Below are 13,291 nucleotides of genomic sequence, written 5' to 3'. Positions count from 1 at the left end.
CAGAAACAAATCAGGTAGCTCATCCTTCCAACGGCTTTTTTTTCCTCATGAGTGAGCTAGACAGGAAAATCAGGTCTCCTGACCTCCACCACAGTGGACCTCCTGTCTTTAGTGCATCGGCCGCTGGCCCACTGTCACCTTTGGGAAGTGTCTGGCGGCTGCCTGAACGTCTGTTTCAGAGGCAGTCCCAAGTGGCGACTGATGACTAGGGCATCACCGACCTAAGGTCCTCTTAGGGTAAAAAAGCAACTGTAACTAGACACTGAGTTTGAAGAAATTTCTCTCTTTGAATCTAGGAAGATTACTACCTTTAAAAACATTGCTTTGTAACTTGCTGAACTTATCTTGCAATTTATTTTAACAGGTCTCTGGATAATCAGTACTCAATGAAACAGCAATGGATAATCAGTATTTGTTTTAGATGAACACAATTTTAACTGAATTCAGATAGAGATATAGTATCAGAATCTTAAGTCATTTAGGTGTAACTGCTAATTTAAATTGGTAAAAGTAAATGAGATAAATGCATCTAAATATAAACTTTGGTACTCTCAACACCTTATATTCTATAGAAAAACTAATAATTGAATTTGCTAACATGTTTTCATAGATTGTCCATATGAATATAGTTCAACATCACTTGAAAGTAAGTAAGGGTTGAAATTCAATGTTATCTGGCTGGCGCCATGGCTCACTTGGCTAATCCTCCACCTGTGGCACCGGCACACCAGGTTCTAGTCCCAGTTGGGGCACCAGGTACTAGTCTCGGTTGCTCCTCTTCCAGTCCAGCTCTCTGCTGTGGCCTGGGAGGGCAGTGGAGGATGACCCAAGTGCTTGGGCCCCTGCACCTGCATGGGAGACCAGGAAGAAGCACCTGGCTCTTGGCTACGGATCAGCGCAGCATGCTGGCCATGGCAGCCATTTGTGGAGTGAACCGACGGAAGGAAGATCTTTCTCTCTGTCTCTTTCACTGTCTATAACTCTCTCTCTCACTGTCTAACTCTGCCTGTCAAAAAAAGAAAAAGAAAAAAAAAAGAAATTCAATGTTATCTTATTTAAAAATGTTTTTGTAATCTGAAGATTTTTAACAAGTTATTTCAAAATGTAAATCAAGGAAACTGAAAGATGGAAAACATCACAAGTATAGAAATGTGCACTTGGTAAGAAAGGTTAAGAAAGAAAGAGTTTTTTGAATAAGGGGAGGACACGGTTTATAAGAATTCCTTTATACTGATGGCTACTTCACTTTAGACTGGAATGGAAATGACAGAATATTCCAAGTAAGTTGAAGAGGGTGTGTGGAAGTCACAGAAGGTTATAAAAGAGGGGCCGGCACTGTGGTGCAGCAGGTTAATGCCCTGGCCTGAAGCGCCGGCATCCCATATGGGCGCCGGTTCTAGTCCCAGCTGCTCCACTTCCGATCCAGCTCTCTGCTATGGCCTGGGAAAGCAGTGGAAGATGGCCCAAATGCTTAGGCCCCTGCACCCATGTGGGAGACCCAGAAGAAGCTCCGGGCTTCAGATGGGCACAGCTCTGGCCATTGCGGCCATCTGGGGAGTGAACCAGTGGACGGAAGACCTCTGCCTCTCCTCTCTCTGTGTAACTCTGCTTTTCAAATAAATAAATAGATCTTAAAAAAAAGAAGGTTATACAATAAATTTTTGGAAGAAAAAGCTATTAATCTATTTCTCTTTGACACAGAATTAGAATCTGATCCTCTGTTAAAGCAATGAGCTAAAGTAATCTATTACATTCTCTTAATGTCTCTGTTAGGTTCTAATTGTTTAACAGCGGCTGAGTTTTTTTTTATTAAGAGTTATGATTTATTTGAATATGCTTATTCTAAAACATTTGAGTAATCACCTTGTAGCTGATCAAATCTGGTCTATATTATATCATGATGTTAAGGAATTTTATTTCAAGCAGATATTTTAAGCCTTGTTGGCATTGCTGACAGGCATTCAAAAAGAAAAGTCAAAGTTCCAAATTATCTGGACTTTGATATATCCAGTTGGGTTCCTGGAAATATCAGGCGATTTGGATTATATTACAGGTACTGTCAAGATGTAAAGTGGGCTAAATTTTAAGTTATGATACTGTAAAATGCTATTGATACAAATGTCTAAAAGTTAAAAAGTTTAATGATCTTGTGTTCCCAGACATGACAGTTATCTTAATGAGAAGGGCCCAGAGGCCTAAAAGGGGCAAATGTTTTTAAAATCCTACCACAGACTTCTACTTTAGAACATCAAAAATTAGAAGATGAGACTGGAGACACCCCCTTGACTTGCATTCTCTGTTTTCCTTTAACGAAAACCAGGAGAAAGGCCAGGCAGCAGAAACAATGCAAAGGTAGGTGGCAGGCCAATTAATGGCTGCTCTACAGTGATCTGCCCTCAAGAAGACTCAACAGGCAGTCCACTGCAGTGGCTTTCAATGTGGAAAGCCTGGGCTTCAGCAGAAGTCAGCTTATGAAGAGCCCTGGTAGCTCTGCCAGCCAAGAGTTGGATCACTGGAAATGGAACTGCCCTGGAGTCGAAGGACTTCAGGTCAGAGCCACAGATCTTGTTTGTTGGCTCCAAGATGAAAAGCCCTTCACTCGGCCCAGCTTCCAAAATAACCACCACTGCTAGGGGAGGGCCAAGTAGGGTCAGCAACATGGCAGGCAGAACTGTAAATTTCCTGTTAGAGACGCCCAACCTGCCTTTATCCAGCCAGCTCAGTAATGGAAGCCAACAGGTGCCTTCCCAAGGAGGTTCACACCTCCCTTGTGGTGTAAACCCTGTGGAGAGAGAGAGAGGTCTGGGCCTCATAACTGGCAAGGCCTTGGAGCCCACCTAATTATTGTCAAGCCCCTTTTGTCAGTTACTATTTGCCTCTCAATTGGAAAACTTACCCATGGTTTAGACAGCATCTTTCTTAGGTCCTCTAATAATGACTGTCCTTTATTTTAGACCCTGTCTAGTCGACTTGGCCTCATTCCTTTTTAATCATACCTTCTACTCTTACAACAATAGCTCCACTCCAAACCCATGTGTACTGATGGTTCTCTTTCCCCATTTAACATATGATTGTTCAGAGTTTTTCTATAGACAAACCCCTCTACCCACAAGAGATGAGTGGCCGTTCTCCCAGTCTTGGTTGGGATCAGCTTTGCAGCCTCTCTGTCCCAAGTAGTGATCTCAGGAATAGCATTGGGCCACAACATTTTCTAGACCAACCAACTCAAAACAACTCCAAAAGTCACAAGAGGTCACTAAGTCCACTGAGGCCCCAGCTGATGCCACCCGAGGTCTCCAAAGCCAGATCACCTCACTAGCAGTGTTTAACAGGAGGTGATAATGGAATAAACCAAAGCCTTCACCAACCAGGCAGTTGACCAAATGCTACTACAGGGATATACTCGGCTCCCCATCCAGGACATCACCACTTTAGACATCACCCCATGCAAGCAGAGAGTAACTCGTCACTCCATTACAGTAGGAAGCAGCTCTAGTAGATCATCATTCCTCCACCCCTCCTGGACTTTTGTGGCCGATATAATCCCATACAACACTTGCTTTATAAAAAACAAAAGTGGGGAATGTTAGTAAAATGGTGCCATTTTCCTAAGCCCATCCTTGCTTACTAGAAGTCAGGCGACCAAATGGCCCAACCACAAGTGTCAGCTCCACCCACACCCTAACAGGATTTGCTGCTCCCACTTCCTAACCTCTGCAAAGCTATATAAGACCTGTTCTGCCAGTACAAGATTTTCTCTCTGTGCACGGCGAGGCAGCCTGTCAGGTTCCCTCCACTCAACAATCAACCTTTTCCCTTACTCTGGTGTTTGGTGTGTTTGGGATGGCCTTTCCTTTCAGTGAATACTGACTCAGAATAACAAACACCAAGATATGGCTTAATAAAATTACTGGCTTTAAAGGAAAAACTATTTTGGACATCTACACAAAAAGATAAAATGATTTTTAAAGAAAAGAAAACTTAATTGTCAGCAGACTTTTCAACTCCCACACTCCATACCAGAAAAAAAAAAAAAAAGAGGGGCGGGGAGTAGAATAACAAACATAATCAAGGGAAGACAGTCCTGAAGATAACTTTTTCATCTATGAAGAGAACAGGCAAACCTGTCAGCATGCTGAAGCTCAGGAAATACTGTTCCATGCATCCTTCTGAAGTAATCTATGTGAAAACAAGCTTCAGATAACCAAAACAACCACAGAACAATATAAGGCTAGCAGAGAGCACTAACTATGTACTTACTTTTAGAGCTAAGACTAAGCCGGCGCCGTGGCTCACTAGGCTAATCCTCTACCTTGCGGCGCCGGCACCCCGGGTTCTAGTCCCGGTCGGGGCGCCGGATTCTGTCCCGGTTGCCCCTCTTCCAGGCCAGCTCTCTGCTGTGGCCAGGGAGTGCAGTGGAGGATGGCCCAAGTACTTGGGCCCTGCACCCCATGGGAGACCAGGATAAGTACCTGGCTCCTGCCATCGGATCAGCGCGGTGCGCCGGCCGCGGTGGCCATTGGAGGGTGAACCAATGGCAAAAGGAAAACCTTTCTCTCTCTCTTTCTCTCTCTCACTCCACTCTGCCTGTCCAAAAAAAAAAAAAAAAAAGGCAGCTAAGACTAAATGAGGGCTAACAGGGAGAGTACATTATATAATGCATAAGTTCTCATACAATACATAGTTTGGTTATAAAAAATGGGAATGGGGAGAGCAGAGAGAACCTCTGTAATACACACACCTGTTTGCCACAATGATACTGGTAATGGTGGTATTGTTACGTACAGTCAAGAAAATAAGTGAACTACAGGATATTGTTATCATGGCCTGTGTTCCTTGAAAACTGAAATGCAGGGTAAGAGAGGATATGGAAGAGTTAGAGTAAAAACTCTGGTCCTGAATCTGAATTCAAATGATCAGTATGAACCCACAACATATTTTCTCTTTAACTAATTGTGTACGTAAAACATACTGCTGGTCTAGTTTCATCTGCTAAAAAGACCTAGAAGTTATGATCTAAACAGCAATGAGCACTAGCACCCAGATCCATTGCCCACTATAAGAAATTAGGATTGCTTAAAGAAATGTTGGATTCCAGGCAAAAGGCAGAAGCAAGAGACAAATAAAACAAGCCTGCAACACTGCAGCACATCATATAACAAAGAAACTTAGGGTCATGACACAACACATAAAAGCCAATGTGAACAGACCACCGCTCTAACAAAACTGGAACAATATGATAAATATGGGTTTCAATAAGGATAATAATTGTGATGGATGAAGCTCATCATATGTGCTTAAGTCTATGAGTTCATAATGATACCACTAAAAAATAAAAAAATGATTTGGTCACGACCCTAAGATGACAAAGCATCAGTTCACTGTCTTCAAATTCTTTATCCTACATAAACAGGAAGATTCAAATCTCCTCCCTTATCCTGCCTTTACCATAGGAAATGCACCTCTGGATACCCAAATATTCGATTAAGGAAAAATCTCTCTTCCTAGAAACATTCCAACTACTAAATGAAATACAATGAAATGAGAATTCACCTCTCAACAAATCCACTTAATTAATGGATCTACCAAAACTACTGACATTCTCAAAGACACAACCAGATACTATGTGACTCCAGGTGAGAAAACACACACAACCCATTCTCCTGCCAAAGAGACTGAACATGACTGAACCTTTGCAATCAACAGGGCATTTGCAGAAAGCACAGGGCATGCAAGACCACAGTGAACACAGTCTAGACTGTGGGAGACTACACATGTCAAAATGCCTGGGTTCCTCTACTTAAATTGTAAATAAAAGGCATAGGGGATTAAGTTGTAGGTTAACACAACTTACACACCAATTCTTATAAACAGGCATGACTAAACTATAGTGTTAGATATCGAAATTTTGGTAATAAAACTCCAAAAAGAAACACAAGAAAGTGAGTACTATAAAAGTCAGGACAAGCCGGCGCCACGGCTCACTAGGCTAATCCTCCACCTTGCGGCGCCGGCACACTGGGTTCTAGTCCCGGTCGGGGAGCCGGATTCTGTCCCGGTTGCCCCTCTTCCAGGCCAGCTCTCTGCTATGGCCAGGGAGTGCAGTGGAGGATGGCCCAAGTGCTTGGGCCCTGCACCCCATGGGAGACCAGGAGAAGCACCTGGCTCCTGCCTTCGGATCAGCGCAGTGCGCTGCCCGCAGCGGCCACTGGGGGGTGAACCAACGGCAAAGGAAGACCTTTCTCTCTGTCTCTCTCTCTCTCACTGTCTGTAACTCTACCTGCCAAAAAAAAAAAAAAAGACTTTGAATTTAACAAGACTCTACTAGAGAGTAATAGAGTAATGTAGGAACTACATAATAGAGTTTACTATAGGATCAACTTTGATTGGGAATAAGGATAAAAGCTTTTGGTATACTGTCACATATTTAACTGATAATTTTTTGTTTACCTTAGTGAACAAAAAAGGAGTGCTTAAAATCTAAAGCCAGGGCTTAAAATCTAAAGCCAGGGACCGACGCTGTGGCACAGGTTAATCCTCTCCCTGCGGCGCCAGCATCCCATATGGGCGCCAGTTCTAGTCCCAGCTGCTCTTCTTCCAGTCCAGCTCTCTGCATGGGAGACCAGGAGGAAGCGTCTGGCTCCTGGCTTCAGATCAGCGCAGCTCTGGCCGTAGCGGCCATCTGGGGAGTGAACCAACAGAGGGAAGACGTTTCTGTCTCTACCTCTCACTGTCAGTAACTCTACCTCTCAAATAAATAAATAAAATCTTTAAAAAAAGAAAGTTGTCAAATAATTTTTAAAAAATAATAAAATAAAATCTAAAGCCAAATTTGAGTATTGCACCATAATGCTTTTGTGATACACACACAAAAAAATAAAAAACACACATTTTTACTCTAATGATAAATTCTGACCATGTTAGAAAAACTTAAAAAACAATTTCTGCATAACTCAAATATGTAATTCAGTATAAGATATTTTAATCCTCTGCCCTTAATAACGGGTTTCACCAAATTTTTAAAAACTTTTGAACCCACTTCTACTTTTGAGAATACAGTGAACCAAATAACCTGAGAAACTACTCTAAGCCCCTAGAAATGCCAGGTTAACTTAATCCAAAAACATATGCCTAAGTTAGAAGGAAAATAAAGGATTTCCCTAGAAGCCAAAAACAAGAGACAGAACAAAAAGCCAAGTAGGGGCTGGCGCTGTACGTTAATCCTGTCTGCAATGCCGGCATCCCACATGCGTGCTGGTTTGAGTCCCAGCTATTCCACTTCCAATCCAGCTCTCTGCTGTGGCCTGGGAAAGCAGTAGAAGATGGCCCAAGTGCTTTGGCCCCTGCACCCACATGGGAAACCCGGAAGAAGCTCCTGGCTCCTGGCTTCAGATCAGCTCAGCTCCTGCCATTGCGGCCAACAGGGGAGGGAACCAGTGGATGGAAGACCTCTCTCTCTCTGTCTCTCCCTCTCACTGTCTGTAGCTCTACCTCTCAAATTATTAAATAAAAATCTTAAAAAAAAAAAAAGTAAAGTAGTGGCTCTAAAAGTAGACATAGCAGCTATCCTTAGAGGACTGCCTATCTCAATACACTGGGGCTTGAGAATTAATATTCCTTCAACAACCTAACAGGAGGCCTCACACCTCTCCCTAGTCTCCTATATTACTGAGGGCTTCTCAAAGGGCTACAATCTCATGAAAAGTGGACTGAAACAATTCACCTATTGGAAAGGCGAGACACACACAAATTTACCTGAACAGGCTGAAACTCCGAGCAATCAAGAGAAAGAAGTCTTCAATTTACAACCACAGGCTTGTCTTTCACTGTATCTGGAATTTACACTTTCACTAAAGAGCAGTGCTGCTCTTCCTCAAAATGACCAACTATTTAACATAAAATGTGTTCTGATGTCTGTCATGGCTCTGGGTACCAACAAAGACAAGCAGCCTCTCAGAAGAGATGTGCTATAAAGAAAACTCAAAGTTATGTCATGATAGAAATTAAAAGAAAATTAAGAAAAGGAAGGAGGGTGGGAGTAAAGGAAGGGTGAAAGGGATTATATTCTTTTTTTTTTGACAGGCAGAGTTGGACAGTGAGGGAGAGAGACAGAGAGAAAGGTCTTCCTTCCGTTGGTTCACCCCCCAAATGGCTGCTGCAGCGGGTGCACTGCGCCAATCCAAAGGCAGGAGCCAGGTGCTTCTCCTGGTCTCCTATGCGGGTGCAGGGCCCAAGGACCTGGGCCATCCTCCACTGCCTTCCTGGGCCACAGCAGAGAGCTGGACTGGAAGAGGAACAACCGGGACAGAATCCGGTGCCCCGACCAGGACTAGAACCCGGGGTGCCAACGCCGCAGGCAGAGGATTAGCCAAGTGAGCCGCGGTGCTGGCCGGGTTATGTTCTTAAAACCATGTATATGAAATATATGAAGTTTTCCCCTTTTTAATAAATTTTAAAAATCAAATTAAAAAAGGGATGTAATTTCTATCTAGACAGAGCAGAACTCCCATAAAGCTTAAATAGACCTGAGTTTTTTAATCCAAAGTTACAAAACCCATAAGAAAACAAAGTATTCTAAGAGTCAGCAGAAACAGAGAATTATTACTCCAAAGACTTCAAATAGTAGCATAAACTAAAGGAAATACTGAACATTGTTTTTAACAGGTTTAAAAAATAAGACCACAACACTACTATAAAATACACAGGTTTGTAATAGATAAAACACATCTGAGAACAAGCAAACTGAAATACGGATCTGAGAAAATCATTCACAATAGAGCATAAAGAGACAGATGTGAAATATGGAAGGTTAAGAGACAAACAGGAAACAATGTCAAGTTCCAGCAAATCTCCAATAAGATTACGGCAAGGGAAAAGCAAGGATCACGCAGAGACAACATATGAAGAGATATTGGCCAAGATGTCTCCAGAACTGAGGTGAAATAGTAAACTATTTCTTAGTGAAAAAGTACACATTGAGACTCTACATTTCAGAAACTATTAAAATCTTACAAAGAACTCACATGATTAAATCTTCTTGTGAAAGCAACAGCATTTGGTGCAGAACTGTATTTTTCTTTTTTATTCCATCCACAACTTGAAAGCTCCTGGAAAATTAAAGTGAAAATTTAATACAAATTCAAGAAATAGCCCAGTCTCCCTGTCACAGTGTAGATTTCAGAACATTAAAGACATCCTGTGTCCTTTTCTAGAACCACTTATCTAATCTTATAACCATTCAGTTACATTATAAAAACTGATTAGAATATAAGAAAGCAAAATTACTTTTCTATGAGCATACATTTATACTCCATTGGTGGAATACTGGTGGATTGCTTTTTGAAGAGACCTGAATCCCCAGAGGAAAGACCCGCAGATAATAAACACAACACGCATTGAAGACTACCAGCTGTCATGCCCCTCCCCTCACTCATAGCTCCAAAACAGCTTTTCTGTATCTCACTCTTTCAGCTGACAGTCAATGAGCCTAGAGACTTGGCAAAACCTCTCTGGAGGAGTTCTTGATCCTGCAAAGTGTCTGTTAACAGAATTCAAAGAGCCCAAGAACTTGGATGTTTAAAAAAAAAAAAAAGAAAAAAAAATCAATTTTTATTTCATGCTAGCCTCTAATAGGCATAGGACATTTTTATTAATTATAAATGTAGGCTACCCACTAGTAGTAGCAATACATATGACTGTAACCAATAAAGTCATTGATATTTTCATATCACATTATAGTTGGTGTTAATTTATCAAAATTTCCTTTTACACTCATCACTACCACAACACTGTGGTAGCTATTATACCTATCTCTAGATATCAGTTACTATGTTAATAAAGAAGCACATATATTGCTACCTAAGAGCTTTTAAAAATGTTTTATTAGGTGTTATGTTAACAGAACTGATCTCCTTTGATTTTAATGAGTTTCAAATTCTACAAACTACAGACTGCCCAGGGGTCCCAAAGTCTAGAATAGTTTAGTGATCCTCTGTAATACAACAACCAGAGAGAAAGAATATGAATCCAAAAACAAAAACAAAAACCAAAAAGAAGGAAAAAAAGAACTCTCTTGAGTTAGGGGAGGGAACAGAACGAAGTTGAGGGGGCAAAACAGAAAACCCATTCAATTGTTACTGTCAGATGACAAAAGGTACTGTGCCACTAGGCAAAAACAAATTAGCATGTAAAAAAGAAGTTAAAGAACAAAACTGAGCTTTTAGAAATTAAAAAGAGAAACAAAATACTTACTAGAAGGACTGTGAGATAAATATGATCTTTTTAAACAAAAAAACTAAAAAGTGGACCAAAATATTTTTATGTTAATTATAACAGCCAACATTTGAGTAACACAAAGTTTAAGAGAAAATGGAGGAAAGTAGCCTATCAAAAATTTATTTCAAGAAAATATTCTAGACTCATTCCAAGGTATAGCATCAAAAAACAAAACAAAACAAAACAAAACTGCAAGGGGCTGGCACTGTGGTGCAGATTAAGCCACTACTTGTGACAGGTGCATCCCATTATCAGAGTACTGGTTTAAGTCTTAACTGCTTTGCTTCCAGTCAGCTTCCTGCTAATGTGAACCCTGGGCAGGCATCAGAGCATGGCTTAAGGGCTTGGGTCCCTGCCACTCAGATGGAGTTCTGGGCTCCAGGCTTCAAGCTGGCCCAGACCTGGCTGTTACAGCCATTTGAGAAGTGAACCAGCAGATGGTATCTTGGTATCTCCAGCCCCCCATCCTTCCCTCCTTTGTTCCTTCCTCCCTCGGTCAATCTGTACTTCAAAGAAAGAAATCTTTTCAAAAAAATTTCAGGGTAATGCAGCCAGATCATAAATCTATTGAATTCAAAACAAGAAAAATACAGATCACATATGAGTTACTGGGAACAACTGAAGGTACCCAACTGAACCAATCCCTTCAAAACAGCAAAGGGACTTGAAATGCCTACTACGCCAAAGGAAGCCTATGTAAACAAACATTCAACCTTCTTTATGCACAAATGTGGCCTGTTTGATACTTACTTGTGTAAGGTAGTGATCTTTTCCTGTGTGATTCACTCCACAGACTGTTTTAAAAAGACCTCTGCATTCTGAGAAGGGATGTCTTACACACCACCACCACCAGTGAGCACTAATACAGAGATTTCTAGGTGCCAGCATAAGTGCTTTAGACTTATCAACTCATCTGACTTGACAGTGAATTGTGTCTTCGCTTTTCACATAAAAATTTATGTTTGATACTTGAAATAAGAAACGCTAAGGTGTTCTAGAAAATCGATTCAATTCTTTGAACTTTTTAACACCATTCATTTAATGGAAAAATGCCTGGTCACTTTAAGAAAACTGCTAGGGATGCAGTGTTGTGGTGCAGTGGGTTAAGTCACAGCTTGAGACACCCACACCCCATATTGGAGTGCCTGGGATCAAGTCCCACCTCTGCTTACTTTCCAGCTTCCTGCTGATGTGCCAGGAAGGCAATGGCTCATGTTCTTGGGTGCCTGTCACCCACATGGGAGACCCAGATGAGTTCTGGGCTCCTGGCTTGGGCCTGCCCAGCCCTAGCTATTGTAGGCATTTGGGGAATGAGCAGGAAGAGTATCTCTCCACCTTTCAAATACATGAAAATAAACTTAAAAAAAAAAAAATTGGAAAGCTTCTGGAGGGAACGAGCATTTAGGCCTGCTGGACTAATGCTCACATCCCTACAGGAGTACCAAGGTTTGATGCTTGGCTTCAGTTCTGGACCAGGCCAGCCTCAGCCTTTGAGAAGTGATCCAGAAGACAGCAGCTCTGTATGCCTCCAGGAAGGAAGGAAGGAAAAGAGAGAGAGAGAGAGAGTGAGAGTGAGAGTGAGAGAGAGAGAGAGAGAGAAAGAAAACTGTTAGGAGTTGACAGGAAGAAAGGAAGTAGAGGGAGAGGTACAAATTATTTGTGAGTAAATGGTTAGAATTCCATTGGAGCCCTCTACTTCAAAAAAGCTTATAATTAGAAAAATGAAAAAAAAATCTCAATAGTTCCTGCTTCAGGAAAATTTCTGCCTTTGAAACAATGTTATATTACTAGACTACCTAACTGAACAAACTATAAAGATGGAAGAACAAATTAGTGGTTGCCAGGAGTTAAGGGTGGTGTGTGACTATGAAAGGGACCACAAGCAGAGATCTTTGTGATGGAAGAGATCTGTACCTTGTCTAAGCCGGAGGTAAGAAATCTACATATAGGATAAAATATCACAGAACTATATACAGAAAGGTCTCTTAAAAATGTTAATTTCCTAGGCCCGGCACTGTGGTATAGTGGGTAAAGCCACCACCTGTGCTGCCAGCATTCTATACAGGCACTGGTTCAAATCCCAGTTGCCCCACTTCCAATCCAGTTCCCTGCTAATGCACCTGGGAAAGCAGCACAAGACAGTCCAAGTCCATGGGCCCCTGTCACCCATGTGGGAGGCCTGGAAGAAGCTCCTGGCTTCTGGCTTTGGATCGGCCCAGCTCTAACCATTGGGGTCTTTTGGGGAGTAAACCAATGGATGGAAGATCTCTCTCTCTCTGCCTTTCAACTAAATAAGTAAATCTTAAAAAAAAAAAAAAAAGGTAACTTTTAAGAAAAAATTTCCTGGTTTTGACTTTGTACTACAGTATCTAAGATACAACTGAGATGTAACTGCTGAAGGCTGGGTGAAGAGTAATGGGACTTCTATACAATATGTCTGCCGCTTCCTATTAATTTCTCATTTATCGCTGCACAATTTTTTGCAACTTCCTATTATTCTGTAATTATCTCAAAGAAGTTTAAAAAAGGCAACAACAAACTCAATGGATTATGAAGCTGAAATTGTATTCTAGGAACTCACTGGCCACTTTCTTCTTAAACTTTGGCATATTTTCCTAGCTACCAGGCAAGGGATTTCTCCTTGTCCCATGTCTACTTCTCATCAGCTACTTGATGTCTCTGTTAAAAAAAAAATTCTTTTCTCTGTGTCTTGAGAGAATAGGCTACCCCAAACATCCTTCTGTGGCATATTTTCTGTTAGTTCAGAGAAAATCCAAGACCTCTAGAGTGAGAGGAATGGCTCTGAAAAACTGTCCTTTTATGGAAAGCAATTTCCACCTTCTGCATTAGTAGAGTAAATGGCAGACATAGGCAGAGGCTTTCTCTCTGGATCTCCTTATTTCCACAGATGTTTTTACAGGAAGAAGAGACTGGGGGATTCTTACAACAGCAGCCTCTAAGGACCACTCCCTGGTAAACCGCCTCTGTTTTGAGCACCATGTAGCTCTTCTCCTTG

At 41.6% G+C, this 13,291-nt stretch overlaps 1 protein-coding gene across 11 annotated transcripts in view; it reads right to left on the bottom strand.

The window, feature by feature from the left end:
* Nucleotides 1-13,291, bottom strand: part of RALGPS2 (Ral GEF with PH domain and SH3 binding motif 2) — a 169,550-nt gene that overhangs the window by 88,397 nt on the left and 67,862 nt on the right. For all 11 annotated transcript variants that reach the window (XM_070077192.2, XM_070077183.2, XM_070077193.2 and 8 more), the window contains one exon: nt 9,024-9,107. In XM_070077192.2, coding sequence (XP_069933293.2) covers nt 9,024-9,107 — 84 coding nt within the window. The remainder of the gene's footprint in view (nt 1-9,023; nt 9,108-13,291) is intronic.

This window comes from Oryctolagus cuniculus, chromosome 7 (genome assembly GCF_051225735.1).
Source record: "Oryctolagus cuniculus isolate XC-2025 breed Fujian yellow rabbit chromosome 7, ASM5122573v1, whole genome shotgun sequence".
NCBI lineage: Eukaryota > Metazoa > Chordata > Mammalia > Lagomorpha > Leporidae > Oryctolagus > Oryctolagus cuniculus.
The sequence above is the reverse complement of the archived record's forward strand: the minus strand, read 5'-3'. Positions and strand labels throughout refer to the sequence as shown.